Source organism: Triticum urartu, chromosome 7, assembly GCF_003073215.2.
Source record: "Triticum urartu cultivar G1812 chromosome 7, Tu2.1, whole genome shotgun sequence".
In the NCBI taxonomy this organism is placed as follows: Eukaryota; Viridiplantae; Streptophyta; class Magnoliopsida; order Poales; family Poaceae; genus Triticum; species Triticum urartu.
Window position 1 is genome coordinate 4,293,032 of NC_053028.1, and position 14,709 is coordinate 4,307,740.

Genomic DNA, 14,709 nt, shown 5'->3' on the forward strand with positions numbered 1-14,709 from the left:
GGACATTGAGAATCTCAGATTTTGTACCATTAGTTGAAGGAAAACGCAGAGAATGAGCCAATAATGCCGCGTTTGAATTTTTTCCCTTTTGGAAGAATTTCGGATCTGCACCTCATAAGTCATAACTCTTGTCATTTGACCAGTTAGATTCTCAAACTATCATCCCCTAAATATGTCTTGCTAGTCATAGGATTTACAAATGTTTATTCGACAATCCTACTGAATTGACAAAAATAATGGTGTTTCTTGTTTCTCTTGCCTAGCTACATACTTGGGGGTCAGGGCTATCTTGGTTCTAATTCTGTGATTGTCAAATTATTGAATGTTGGATTTGATTCGTTCAAGCCATCTAGTCGGTTATTTAGACCACCATGGGCATGGTTTTCATCATTCAACCTAAATAGAAAAGCAGGCCTAGAAGGAGCAGGCAAGGTAGTAGACTTTCCAACAAGCATCAGCATCACACTGGACATGCCGGGTCTATCACCTGGATTCTCTTGAACACATAATAGTCCAATGTGTACACACTTGAGAACCTCATTTTCAGAGCGGTTGTTATAGTGCAATGATGGATCCACTATCTCAGCTTTTGTCCCCTTGGTCCAGTTCTCCCATACCTGTACACAAGCAATGACTCATAAAAAAAGCTTACTATGTCATCAGATATTTTAAGACCTGGAATACACTGAATATTATACTGACATATGTTAAAAGATGCTGAGCCATCATTGTTTCAGAGGATACACTGTTTCTCCTCCCAGTCACAATTTCTAGAATAATCATTCCAAAGCTGAACACATCTGATTTGGTTGAAACATGTCCAAGAACCGCATATTCTGGCGCCATATACCCACTGTACATTAGAAAATGGTTAAGCATTTCTTCCTTTGTGAACTTGATAGTTACAAACTTATGATATATAAGATTAACCGAATCCATAGAGACTTACTAGGTTCCAGCTACTCTTCTTGTGATATGCTTTGTATGATCACCCTCAAAAATACTTGCCAAACCAAAGTCAGAGATCTTTGGATTCATATCCATTTCTAGTAATATATTGCTCGGCTTCAGATCTCTATGTATAACTTTTATACGGGACTCATCATGTAGATACACCAAGCCTCGAGCAATACCACAAATGATCTTGTATCGTGTATCCCAGGCTAATTTTCCACGCTTTTCGTCATCTAAATAGGCATCGTAAGCCAAATAAATCAGGGGACACAGAACGTATATGAAAACATGCACACTGGGGTAACTTTAAAGTGGCAAAGCTGCATGTGAAAGAGAAAACTAGACATTTTGATTACTCTAATTAAGGTAACAAGTTCCCTTTTTATTCATTAATTATAACAGAATCATGAGTTTTACGAGTCCCTGCTCACGTTAAATAAATAAAATCAGTCATCGAGACTCCAAATTATATGTTTGTTCTACTGATGTGCATGCAATGATTTGTTTAATTGACCTAAACCGATATTTGTTATCTTATTACCCCCATTGAATTTACTTTTAATTCTAATTTACAGTAGCTTCATGAAAAGCTTGGTTTTATTTTTACTCAACCATTTGCATTAATTAAAGAACAATGTAGTGATGAAATCAGTACAACTAGTATTTGTCAATCCAAACTTTGCTTGGAATAAGAAATGCACACTGGAATAACTTTAAAGTGGCAAAAATGCATGTGAAAGAGAAAACTAGACACATATTAATTACTCTAATTAAGGTAACAAGTTCCCTTTTTATTCATTAGTTATAGCAGAATCATGGGTTTGGCGAGTTCCTGCTCGCGTTAAATAAATAAAATCAGTCATCGAGACTCCAAATTATATATTTGTTCAACCGATGTGCATGCAAGTATTTGTTTAATTGACCTAGACCTATGTTTGTATTATCTTATTACCCCCATTGAATTTTTCTTTTAGTTCTAATTTATAGTAGCTTCATGAAAAGCTTGATTTTTTTCTCAATGCTTTTCATTCTGTAAAGAACAATGTAGTGATGAAGTCAGTACAACTAGTATTTGTCAATCCAAACTTTGCTTGGAATAAGAAATTAAGTAGAAACTCCAGTACCGAAAATAAAGGCATCAAGACTTTTCTTTGGAATATATTCATACACAAGTAATTTGTCCTCTCCATTGAGGCAGGCGCCTATTAACTTCACCAGATTCCGGTGCTGAAGCTTGGCGACTAATAATAGCTCATTTTTTAGTTCACGAAGGCCTTGTTTTGATCCTTCCGATAATCGTTTTACTGCTATTTCCTGTCCATCTGGCATCATACCCTGAAAAGCAGCAACTTAAATTAATATAACATCATAAAATCCAACTATTATTGTAATCTAGCTTGACATGTACCTATTGTTTATGCTAGTATAAGAAGCGTAAGGTGAAACTAGATTTGAAATAGGATCGAGAAGTCACAAAGTCAGAACCCAGTTAGTAGATATATTTTGAATGGCCGAGATAAAGAAGAAAGCCCACACCACTCGAAGGCAGAGAGCACATAAATGCAAAGCGGGTTTAAAAAATTGGCTTTAATCTAAGGTAGCTAATCTGTACATTCTTGTTAATAAATGGTTTTCAATTGTTCATGACAGAAAATAGGAGTCAGCTGGAACTCAGGTGAAACAATATGGTGACAACAGCAGGAAGCTGTAGACAACTACTGCCTCCGTTTCTAAATACATGTCTTTTTAGACATTTCAATACAAACTACATACAGATGTATATAGACATATTTTAAAGCGTAGATTCACTCATTTTGCTCCATATGCAGTCCCTTATTGGAATCTCTATAAAGACTTATATTTCTAAACGAAGGGAGTAGTAATACTGGGTTTGTTGCTGGATTACCTTGTAGACATGCCCAAATCCTCCTTCCCCCAATTTATTTTCTTCAGAGAAATTACTTGTTGCTATTCTTATTATAGATGTGTCCAACAGCACTGATTTAATATCTTCAATATCTTCTGAATAAGCTGTATCTGCATACGAAATACAATAAACTGACAATTGGTATTTTTTTCTGCAGAGATCCAGTAAAAGAGCAGCTACAAAGGGAGCAATCCGTAATGGATGCTTTGTGAAAGGGAGGATGAACTGGGACTGCATAATTCAATTTACTAAAGTTTTCATGGTCCCGGTCCCAGTCTGATAGTACTGTAAAGGTACTTACATGATTGTGTTTTCTTTAGACTGGATCTCTTTCTCCATATGCAAATTGATATAGCTGAGATTAAACCAAGTGTTGTTACCACAGGGAGGACAATTGGCAGGATTGCAGGGTGACTGCTATTTCTGCTTGGGTTGCTGACGTTTGCATTTGAACCATTGCCATTTTCCTTGGCTTTAGTACCATTTCCTTTATCTGCACACATGTAGAAACAATTAGACATACTTTTTCTAAGGGTAACAGAGGTGGGGACGGTGGAGAGTTTCCCCACCTGAATATATTACCACTCAAATGGCTATAATGCCAAGAGGCCAATCCATTTCGTAAGAGAACCCGGTCAAAAACCTGAACAAATTGACCCCCATTATGAGGGAAACTAGGCCGAAAACTATACAAGTAACAAGGGGCAAAAGAATAGGAGAAAAAATGAACGCCGAGGACAAGGAACGACCTAGCTAGCAGATCGAAGGACAATCACCAGGAGAGACACAAGTAGATGTGGGGTGCCATTGAGGGACACAATACCGAAACTTTGCAAGCAGCCTAATGCATGCACCAAACATGCATGCCTACCGAACCCCACCGACGCAACACCGGAGAATCTTCAATCAACGAGTGTCGTAACTAAACACGAACCTTGACTGGGAGCTCGAGCACAAGCAGGGCCGGCCCAGGGGTATGGCGGGAGGGGCAATGGCCCAGGGCCTAGGCCGGGAGGTGGCCCATGATGTAGGATACATATCTTATACAGCCAAACAAAAAATAGTTAAGAAAAAAACTATACAAGAGAAACGAAAGGACATGGGCTAGACCCATAGCTAGGTGGGAAAAAAAAATTATATGAGACCAGGTCTCACGGACTAGCAGGTGAGACCCACCCTGATGAATGACACGTGGCATTCACAAATCATAAAGTATCTAATCTCTACGAAGCGTCACGCCAGCCACTCGGCCGCTCGCTTCGCTTCTGTGAAACAAATCAATCGAAGATCTGATCTTGTGCCTTCGTCCCTCGTCGGTTCGTCTTCGTGACTTCATCGTCTCGTTGACCGTCGGCATGTCACCCGGCGCCTTGGCCGCTACTGGTTATCGTCGCAGCGCGCGCCGCTCTGCCATCCGGCATCCGGCAAGGCGGCAATACAGTACGTATCCATCCATGTACCATATTCCTGTTCCATCCCCCATTCCATCCAAAGCTAAACTTCAGTAGTTTCTTTGATACTTTACTACGTATTCAACTATTCGTTCTGATCCATCCTAATTTTTTGTCATGTTGTGTACATGTTTAGGGTTCCAATCATCCGATGTATAAATTTCTAATTCTTTGTATCCTCTTTTCTTCATTATTTTAGGACATTAGCCTGCCATCTTGCCTAAGAAAAAGAATTTGTCGGGTGCTGAAAAAAGGAGAAAAAAAAGAAAGTGATCTGAAACACAGGGGCCATGTCATCGAGTTCGCCTAGGGCCTCCCATAACACAGGGCCAGCCCTGAGCACAGGACCAGGAAGCTCGCCGCAACATAGAGGCTGCCATGGGAGGGTCTTGAGCATGCATTTGCCAGCCAGGCGGCGAGAATGGCCATCCTCTGTGACTTATTTTTGCTACTCTAACAAAAATGGCGTACGTGTTCTTGTTAGAGAAAGGTTCCGACTTGCCATAGTAGCTCACTGATGATGATGGAGACGTGGTAGGTACATGACCGTTCCCAAGTGTTAGTCATGATGGTGACCGGAAATGTTGACAGTGTCGTAGTGATGATGGGTTTTTAGTTTAGAAAAATGTGAGGAAAAGTCATCAGAAGATGGAAAATCCAGACACTCACGCGCCTGTAGCCCAAGCTAGGATGCCCGGATTACCGCCGCACCTAATCTAGCCGTCGAGCCATGGTGTGGCCGCACTTCTTTGCTTAGCTGGTGGAGCCCCGCCTGCTTGGTCTTCCTCAAGGCGAGTCTCTTCGTCACCGTCGGTCACCCCTTCACGACCGGACTCTTCTTCATGACCAGACCCACTAGCCATACATCTAGACTCTTCATCCGACTCATCATCACATGAATCGTGCGCATTGTTGTCCCTGGTGGTAGGATCGTTGACAATGGCAGCCCCCTGGGAGATTTGTTCGAGGGCCAGGTCCCGGGGAGGTTTCGTACGGCCCTCGATATCTCGGGACGATGGCAGGTCATCTATTGGTGTCCGCGGCCAAGAGGGGGTTCTTGACATTTTCAAACTAAATGGGAGCTTGTTAATAACACAAATTTAGTAAAATTAAGGAGGCTAAAAAATGCATATAATTGAGCATGACAAAAACTATAATTATACTAATAAAACATAGTTGAACGAAAATAGAAATTTTTGACATGACCTTTACTAAAAATCGAGTGTCGAGTGTTGACAAATCAAAAACATTAATCTATGAAATGCATGAAAATTTTGGACGTTTTAGTTGGGAAAATTCAAACCCTTACTTTCTTGTTATTTGGTTTTTTAAAAATAAATATGGTATAAAACATACGACATATAGCGTGGGGTAAGATTTGTTTTTCTGAGTTGTTGGCATGGGGTAAGATGGCTAGGAATTCTAACCTAACTACGCGGAGCGCACTCCTCCATGCAGTTGGTCTAGTACAGGCCCTGCCAATCTATTCTTACTCCTTTTTTTAGGGAAATCTATTCTTACTCTAATTATGGGACGGAGGGAGTATTTATCTGTGTAAAACGTTTTGTTTGGGGAACACAAAACCCTCCTCAGATTCATTTTTCATAGGTGGCGCAGGTGGAGAGCATCGCGGTACATACCTCCTCCGTTAGAAGTGACGTAGGTTGGGTAGTAGGCGTAGTTGGCCATGCCGCAGTTGGCGCCGTTCCCGCGCGTGAGTCGCATGTAGCCCCCCTCGCCCCACGTCGTCCCCCACTGGTTCTTCACCGTCCAGTACTCCTGCCCGCCGCTGTCGGTCCCGTAGCCCACCACCGTCACGGCATAGTTCAGGTTCTGTCCGCACGAGGAGCTGCCGGTGTAGATGCCGCTCATATAGTGCTGGAAGTCAATGTCAGACTCCAACTCCACGGCCACCGGCTGTCTGGAGACGAGCTCCTGCAACGTGACCTCGTCTCCGTTCAGGCTCACCGCCTGAAAGTAGCTGACGTAGGCGGCCGAATTTGCCATTGCGTGAATGATGCGGCAGGCGCCATGCTGGCCGCGATACGCGTAGTTTTTCTCCAGCTGCAGGCCGCCGCTCTCGGCGATGTAGTTTAGCGCCTCCTTGACGGAGCCGCCGTTGCAGGTGTTGGCGCCGCCGGTGCAGTCGAGCACCTGCTGCTCTGACATGGAGATGAGGTTGCCAGTGGCAATCTTTACGAGCCCCTCGGTCGCCGCCACCGCCGCGAACGCCCAACAACAACCTTCACGTGTAAACACATATATGTATAGCCATTTGTGAACTTTGGCTTATGTTGTACCTTCGCAGGAGCTGCAGATTCTTACCGCATGAAGCTTGGTCCTTGACAGGGGTGACGGCGCCCTGGGCCCTCCAGTCCATGCTGTCCGGCTCCGGCATGGACCGGAACTGAGCCTTGGACATGTTCACCGTGGCCACCGGCGTGTTGTCCTCGGTACGGAGCCCGCCACGCTGGTGACGGTACCCGAGGTGCTTCTCCGTGAACTCTTCATTGCTGAGATCGGAGAATTGATTAAGCCCGAGCATGTACGTCCGGTTGCCCGCCCTGTTGACAGCATCAACATGCCGCACGTTGGCCGCGAACACCTCCTGCCGGCGCAATTTCTCGGCAGCGTCCGTGTACAAGCGCCCGTGCTTGGCCATCCACCGCTCGTGCCGGGCAGCCAGCGCTTCCTCTCCCTCCGCGAAAGCGCTGACAAAGGCAGTGGCGGCCACGAGCACGAGCAGTGTGCCGTAGAGGCGGCGCGAGCTGCGAGTCGGCGCCATTAGCTAGCTAGTTTGCTTGCTTTTTCTTGCAACGGTTCACGAGGGAGCTAGTAAGCACGTACTAGCAACCAAGCTGCTACGCGCGCGAATGGTTTGTGATTGGTTGTTAGATGAAAGGAGCATGTAAAAGCGTGTAAGTCTTTGTATGTCTAGCATTTTTGACGCGCGAATGGTCGTGTGCATTAATTTGAGCGGATTCCATACTTTTCGTCGCTGGATCTGCCTGCCTTCATACGCTGTAGTCTAGTCTAACGTACGTATTGACTGGGAGTAGTGCATTCGAGCATGTTTGTATCTGACGGTGGTTGCTCTCAGCGGTCCGTATATTCTTCTTGGTCGCTGTCGTCCTCTTTCTTCTACGGCGGACGGATACCGTCGCACACGCATTGAGTTCGGCCGATATATGTTGTGGCCTAGATTACATGGTTGACTTGTGTTTTTCTCGGAGAATAATGAAACACGTTACTTCTCATTCTATTAAAATTTTGTGGTAGATACATCAAGGTATAAAGCAAGAAATTGTGGAGATGGCTAACTCCTAAAAATGCTACATACGTACATTGTATATCACTGGGCGAACTCTTGCATTTTCTTGCGTGTCAGCCCTAATTTTCTTCAGCGCCCATGCACAAAGATCAGCTTTATTAGTTTTCGATATTTTAATATGAAATAAGCTTAATTAATAGTGGGGTTAATCATCCTCTACAAAAATGGGGTTAATTAATTAGAGCATCTCCAATAGTATCACAATAGCCCACTACGCACGCAAGCTCACACACACGCTGACGCACATCATATATCCCAATAAAGCCTTCATTTTCGGCAACTACCTTGTTACTATCAAAGTATTGGAATCTACGAACAGCATATATTGCCGTGTGGGACATGCAACATACCGATCCGCAGATCGGTACGCACGGCAGTTGTGCAGACAGACTCTCATACGGTCTAGACTTGCATGGCCAAGCATCAAGCACGGCAGGTTCTGCAGACTTCCACGGCCATGATCTATACTTCCATGGCCACGGCTGGGCAATTATTCTATTCTTTGACATGTATTTCATATTTCTTTTTGCAGGGAATTGACAGGTATTCCGTTAACATATGTACCGTAAAAATTCTCTTAATCAAATCGTTGATACCATGGTTGTACTGTGTTTAAGCATCGTCAAGCTGTATTAATCCCAGTTCATGCACACACTGGCGTAATTTTAGACGCTCCATTCTATTTTAGAAATGAAGTACTTCCTCCGTTTCATATCAGTTGTAGCTGAAACACATTCATCTAGACGTATTTCAGTGTTAAATACACCCGTTTGAGCAACAATTAACATGGAACCGATGGAGTTAGTAAAATTACCAACTGGTAAGCCTGTATATGAAATCAATCAAATAATGAGCAACATATACTGTGAATCGATTTTAATGCATTATTTCTTTCAGCTGTCTGTATACATTAGTATTAGCACATATACAGGTCGTGCTTATCCTTCCGACCTATCATGCTGACTGACTCCAGACCTTTCATAAATTATTATTTTAATCTTGAATGATTCAAAGTCTTGTGCAACCGCATCATATGCTTGATCGAGGATATAGGCTTTTACAAATTATCATTTGAATATTGGATGCTTCAAAGTCTGTCGTACAAGTCTGTAGCTTGCATAATTGTCTGGGTTAAGCAACAAGAGCGACGCCACTCATTCTGCAGCCTGGTTTGGTCTACGTATACATCGAATGTTTGGAAGCTGCGTACCTTATCACTGTCCAAGTATTGGAAGCTAGTACAGCCGTGTGAGACATGCAACGCAGCCGTCCATAAATCAGTATGCACATGGCTCAACCACGAATGACCTGACTGTAACTCCCATGCCTACTCTCCATTGCCGTGCCGTGTGAGCTGACCGTAACTCTCATGCCAACTCTCCATCAATTATGGCAGGGCCATGGTTGTTCTCTTCTTTGGCATGTATATTCCGTAAACATATCGACAGATGTGTGCTCGATTTAATGTGCTGCCATCGACACTCAGAACCACATGGCAGAGCCAATTCCAACCTAGCTAGCTAGTCATGGAGATGCATCCACCACCCAAAATGCTTGCCTCTCTCACCATGACCATACTGATGATGATGATGATGGCCACCTCCGTCGCACTTGCGTCGGATGCAACGGCACTCGGAGGACAAGCAAGAGCGCTCCTCGTCTGGAAAGATAGCCTCGACAACCAAAGCCAGCACACCCTGCGGTCCAGGGGAAACATGTCGCTGCCCTGCAACTGGCGCAGCATCAGGTGTGATACCGGTGTGCACCCGCACCAGCATCGACCGACGATCAGCGGCATCTCTCAGTGGGGGATGCGGCTGAGAGGGACGCTAGAGTCCCTTGACTTCTCGGCCTTGAGGACCTTGACATGCCTTGACCTCTCGTACAACTACCTCATGGGAGCATCCCACCCGGCATTCAGGTCCTAGGAGAGCTCCACGCTCTCCTTCTGCAAGGCAACCAGATAAGAGACTCAATTCCACTAGGTCTAGGAAATCTCACAAATTTGCATTTGTTAATGCTTCATGAAAATGAAGTCTCTGGTGAGGTACCAAGGCAGATAGGCAATATGAGTAGCCTTGTGACCGTCAATCTGTCAAACAATCACTTAGTTGGTGATATCCCTTCTGAAGTAGGCCACCTAAAGCACTTGGTTAGGTTAGATTTGTCCAAAAATAAACTTTCTAGGCAAATCCCACGAAAACTAGGTTGGTTGTTGAACTTAGAGGAGCTAGTGCTTGAAATTTGACAAAATCACTACCTTATACCTTTATAGTAACCAATTTTCTCGGCAAATTCCACAAGAACTAGGTTGGTTGTTGAACTTAGAGGGCTTGTCGCTTAGCAACAACGCACTAACAGGGTCCATCCCAAACAGCTTAGGAAATTTGACAAAACTCACTACATTATACCTTTATAGTAACCAACTTTCTGGGCAAATTCCACAAGAACTAGGTTGGTTGTTGAACTTAGAGAATTTGGGGCTTAGCAACGACACACTAACAAGGTCCATCCCAAACAACCTAGGCAATTTTACAAAACTACCTATCTTGTACCTTTATAATAACCATCTTTCCGTACCTATTCCACGAGAATTAGGTCACCTTACGAACTTAGAGAACTTGGTTCGTAGCAATAATGGTCTCACAAGTTCCATCCCAAATAACATTGGGAATTTGACAAAACTCACTGCCTTGAACATTTACCAGAACCGACTTTCAGGTCAAACTCCACGAGAATTAGTTACATTGTGAACCTAGAGGTCTTGGATCTGCGCAACAATAGTCTCACAGGTTCGATCCCAAATGGCTTATGGAATTTGACAAGAATCACTTTGTTGTACCTTTCTGGGAACCGACTTTCTGGTGAAATTCCTCGAAAATTGGGTCACCAGGAGAACTTAGAGAACTTGGACCTTAGCGGAAATAGTCTCACAGGTGCCATCCCAAGCGGCTTAGGTAATTTGACAAAACTCACTACCTTGCACCTTGGCAAGAACCTACTTTCTGGTCAGGTTCTACGAGAGTTAGGTTATGCTGTGAACTTAGAACAACTGAATCTTTATTACAACAGACTCTCAGGTTCCATCTCAAATAGCCTAGGAAATTTGACTAAACTAACCATCTTGGAGCTTCTTCTAAACCAACTTTCCGGGCCTATTCCTCAAGAATTTTCCAAGTTAATGAGTCTAGTTCAGTTGGAACTCGCTCTCAATATCCTCTCTGGTTCCTTGTCATCCGGTCTTTGTTCGGGAGGTCAGCTACAACACTTGTCCGCTGCAGGCAACAAATTGGCCGGACCCTTGCCATCAAGCTTGCTAAGTTGTGCAAGCCTAGTCAGGGTTCGACTCCAACAGAATAACTTCAAAGGAGATATCACCAGGATGTCACGCCAAGGTCCCAAGCCGGTGGTTGAGTGGTGGAACAGACTCGAGTGAGACGGCTCCGAGTCCAACCATGAGCCATCGCTCTTTTTCGAGTCAGTCAGGCCACTTGACTTACTAAAAGAAGACCCTCCCGATGCCGGCGACGACGGCGGAGGTTGCCCGGCGACAGGGACATCCTGTCCCAGAGCTCAAGTGGGGTCATTGCGGCTTAATATGTAAGTGTTGGGGTCTGTGGCGGCTTAGGATTCCTGACGCAGTAGATTCGGCTTCGTAGATCGAGTATCTAGATACCACAAAGTCTGGTGTGTATTCTCCTTGCTAACGAAAAGAGAGTTATCAGCCGCCAGTAACGTGACGTGAGAATGCAGCATCTCCGCCCGTGCTCTGGTCGGAAGGAGGAAGATTGTCGGGCCCTAGGTCGACCTGACACCTGAAACCTCAAGTTACAGCCAAGTATTCAGACTCAAGAAAGCAGAGCAAAAGCAGAGGAAACCACATGCAAGTATTTAGGATTCAGAAATCAGAGGAAGCACAATTGCAGTCTGTATCTATATATGCATCAGTTGATTCAGTTCTGATTGTCCACCTTTGCCTGCTGACTTCTACCTCCACAAATCTCGCTGATAACGAAGATGAAGTCGCTGGAGCTCAACAGAGTTTGCAATCCAAGCCCAGATAGACATAATGAAGGGATCGCCCGCAGGTAAGCCGTCCAGGATGCCGGACGGACAGTTCACGGTCGACATTCCTGTTGTGGATTGTTCACGGTCGAAACAAGCACACTCGGTTTGGCTCATCATACTTTCTGCCTGGGCCTCCTCTGGAAGTCTGAATTTTCTGCTCAAGGATTCCTTCTGTCTGATGAGTATTCAGATTTCGTTCACCAATCTGAGCCTTTTGCTTGGTAAGCTGCACATCCTTCTTGGAAACATGCTTTGTATTTGGATTCTGCGAAACTCTTCGTCTGTTGATATAAGTACACATCAAGGTGTGCTGATCTGCATGCTAGAGGTAGCAGAAGATTGTTCAGTACATTCTTGTGTTCTGCTTATTCTTATTTTATCTGCATTCCGTTGAAAAGGAAAAACTTGGTATGATGCTCGACAAAATGGCACGTGCTGAAAATTTTGTTGGAGAGGCTGACCCTTGTTCTCGGGATAAAGGAGGGGATGATCCCAGTTGTCAAAGATGCAGCTGCATTGGCTATGCCAGATCTGGCCACTTCCATTGTTGCAGAATTTACTTCATAGTCTGGAATTATGGCACGCCAATATTCTTTAACGGATGGTCTTCTAGAAGAGGTACATTTGTTGCCAGCTCTTAATAGGGAAAGTTAAGCTGGTCCTCAACTTTGGCTGAGCAAAGTTTCATGTCAAAGGTTGTGGAAGCACTATTCGAGATAACACTTCCAAGGTTCTCTGGCGGTTGCTGATAGGTACTTCCCTCACATATATTGCCATTGTTAATCAGAAGCTAAATTGAATACACAAAATGTTGATAAAGTCTTTAGCACCTTGATTCTAATACTAACCTTTTTACTTGCACGGATTGGACAGCTTAGTGGGTCTGTTTGGAGCTGGATGCCAGCCAAGTTCTTCAAACGATCCATTTGCACTGAGAAGGACCTCTTATGGACTGGTAAGGGAAGTTGAAACTGAAAATATTATTACATGTAAACTATTCTCATAATATATTTTATATAGGTCCAAACATTGGTTGAGAACAAGAACTTTGACCTCACGATGCCTTGACCTTGGTGGCAGAGGTGCAGCCTATCAGAATAGACAGTGACGTCATAAAATGAGGTCGGTATATATTTCAGATTCATCACTATGTAGTATGTTCATGAATAAATGGTTTATGAGAACTCTGATCAAATTGTTCTTAGGTAGTACAATTTGTAACACGGAGACTGGAACAACTTTTGGTAAGTATCTTCTTGACCTGTCATAACAATAGAGTTGCACATAAGGCTGTTCTCCAAAATTCTTGTACTCTATCCTCTTAGAATGTACTGAGGATAGACATATAAACATTGTTATAAGAGTAAAGTTCCATGTCTTTTCTAACTGACTCATTGTTTCCTCATTTTGTATCAGGTGGATGAAGGAATTAACTACGAAATAGTCCGGTCAGTGCTTATGGAGCGTGCAAACTGCCCTTATCTAGCATCACAAACGGCAGCTGAAGTAAGAAACCATATAGTGCTAAACTTTAAGATCATTTTTTTAATGCTCCGTGGATTAGAAGCTACATTAATTTCAAAGACTGTATTTGTAACCTGGAACTCCATATTATGCGGTGTAAAATATCTGCGTTTACGTTTTATGTGCTTACTAACTTGCTGGAATTTATTGAAGCATCCTGAGTTTTTGGGTGATGGTTTTGCTATGTGGACACTTGCAACATTTTGAGTCAATAAAAATGCCCTTTATCGGAAAATGTGGACACTTGCAGATGGAAGCTTTTTCAAGAACCGAAGTTTTTCCAAAAATTGTCGAGGTGTATTCAAGGCCAGTTCGAATTATACGTGGGAAGCAAATTGAGTCTGCTTGGGAGGTACAAGCTGCTTTTACGTAGACACGTACCAATGCAATTCTTTAACATACTCAAAGTGCAGCTTGAGTCATGGACTAAGCTTGCTGATGCAATATGCAGGTTGACGCAAGCGCATTCGAGAAAGAAGAAGAAAAGGCGTGGTGGAGCGCCTACTTGGAGGTACGCAAGTCTACAGTTCTCATTTCTCAAAGCGACAGGTTTCTGATCTGCAGTTCATTCTGCTCACCTGTAGTCTATTCTGTTCACCGCCATTGCAGGAGTCGACGTCAAAACCTTTGCCGAGGCCTCCCTGCTTCTGATACAACCACTGGAGGATTTCTTCAACAATGTTTTCGTCATGGCGGTGAGCACAAATCTATGTGTTTTAAGATCTACCATGATTCGTTTCATTTTACCACTTGACAGTGTATATATGCACATATCTATACCTTTGCTAATTAAACTTGTATGGTGAATTGGTGATGGCCCATGGAACAGGAAGACGAGAGGATCCGCAACAATCGGCTGGCGCTGCTGCAAAAGGTTACGAGTTTGACCAAGGGGATCGCCGACCTCTCGGTTTTACCAAGGTTTTAGTTAGCCTTGGAGTGAGCCGGTGGTCGAGTTAGAGGGTACGTCCCATTTTTGAGCTGGTGTCCTCAAGTTGGAGCCAGTTTTTGTTCTTCTTCTGTGTTGTGTTGCTGATATTATTTGGGATCCTCTTTGATTGGAGGATGGGGACCTAGGAAAAACCTATTTGGCATTCATTTAGATCTTACCAGTTTCAAGCAGATCGGGCGGGTGCTCCCTGACGTTGATATTTGTTTGTTGGTGTATAAATTTTCTTTTAAGAAGATTGAAACAGTTGGAGCTAGCCTTCCTTCTGTCTGTTTAAGAAGAGAGATGTATAATATGTAGACGGACATACTCGTAATCTAATTAATTCCAACTGCTTACTCTTATCAATCAGTACATACCCCCCCCCCCCCCCCCCCCCCCCCTACTTGGTGATCTAAACGATCTTATATTACTGTGTACCTGTGAAACACTATATAATATAATTTCTGCTTGAGCGTTAGCTCGATCACAAACAAACAAGAAAACTCGTCACATTTATTATTAT

General features: G+C 43.7%; 3 protein-coding genes and 1 long non-coding RNA gene across 5 annotated transcripts; 3 read left to right on the top strand and 1 right to left on the bottom strand.

Moving 5' to 3' along the window:
• On the bottom strand, positions 1–7,286 carry LOC125525269 (senescence-specific cysteine protease SAG39-like). 2 transcript variants are annotated; one of them, XM_048690270.1, is made up of 8 exons: positions 6,658–7,282; positions 5,973–6,575; positions 3,183–3,374; positions 2,861–2,991; positions 2,079–2,289; positions 950–1,187; positions 703–853; positions 1–617 (listed from the first exon to the last, which is right to left on the bottom strand). In XM_048690270.1, the coding sequence occupies exons 1-8, from the start codon at positions 7,115–7,117 to the stop codon at positions 285–287; spliced, it is 2,319 nt and encodes a 772-aa protein (XP_048546227.1). In that variant the 5' UTR covers positions 7,118–7,282; the 3' UTR covers positions 1–284. The 2 variants fall into 2 exon arrangements, with proteins under 2 accessions (XP_048546227.1, XP_048546228.1); XM_048690271.1 differs by lacking the exons at positions 1–617; positions 703–853 and having other exon boundaries at positions 1,061–1,187; positions 2,123–2,289; positions 6,658–7,286.
• Positions 7,287–9,155: 1,869 nt separating this feature from the next.
• LOC125525271 lies at positions 9,156–9,649 on the top strand. The gene has a single exon (XM_048690272.1). It carries the CDS (start codon positions 9,190–9,192, stop codon positions 9,589–9,591), a length of 402 nt encoding a protein of 133 aa, XP_048546229.1. The 5' UTR covers positions 9,156–9,189; the 3' UTR covers positions 9,592–9,649.
• A 679-nt stretch (positions 9,650–10,328) lies between these two features.
• On the top strand, positions 10,329–11,945 carry LOC125525580 (MDIS1-interacting receptor like kinase 2-like; the record flags this gene model as incomplete). The annotated part of the gene is made up of 1 exon (XM_048690586.1): positions 10,329–11,945. A coding segment is annotated over one exon (771 nt), but the record flags the coding sequence as incomplete, so codon positions are not given.
• A 920-nt stretch (positions 11,946–12,865) lies between these two features.
• On the top strand, positions 12,866–14,520 carry LOC125525272. The gene is made up of 6 exons (XR_007291217.1): positions 12,866–12,975; positions 13,148–13,237; positions 13,506–13,607; positions 13,707–13,766; positions 13,865–13,950; positions 14,085–14,520. It is a non-coding gene; the product is annotated as an uncharacterized LOC125525272 (long non-coding RNA).
• The last annotated feature ends 189 nt before the right edge of the window (positions 14,521–14,709 follow it).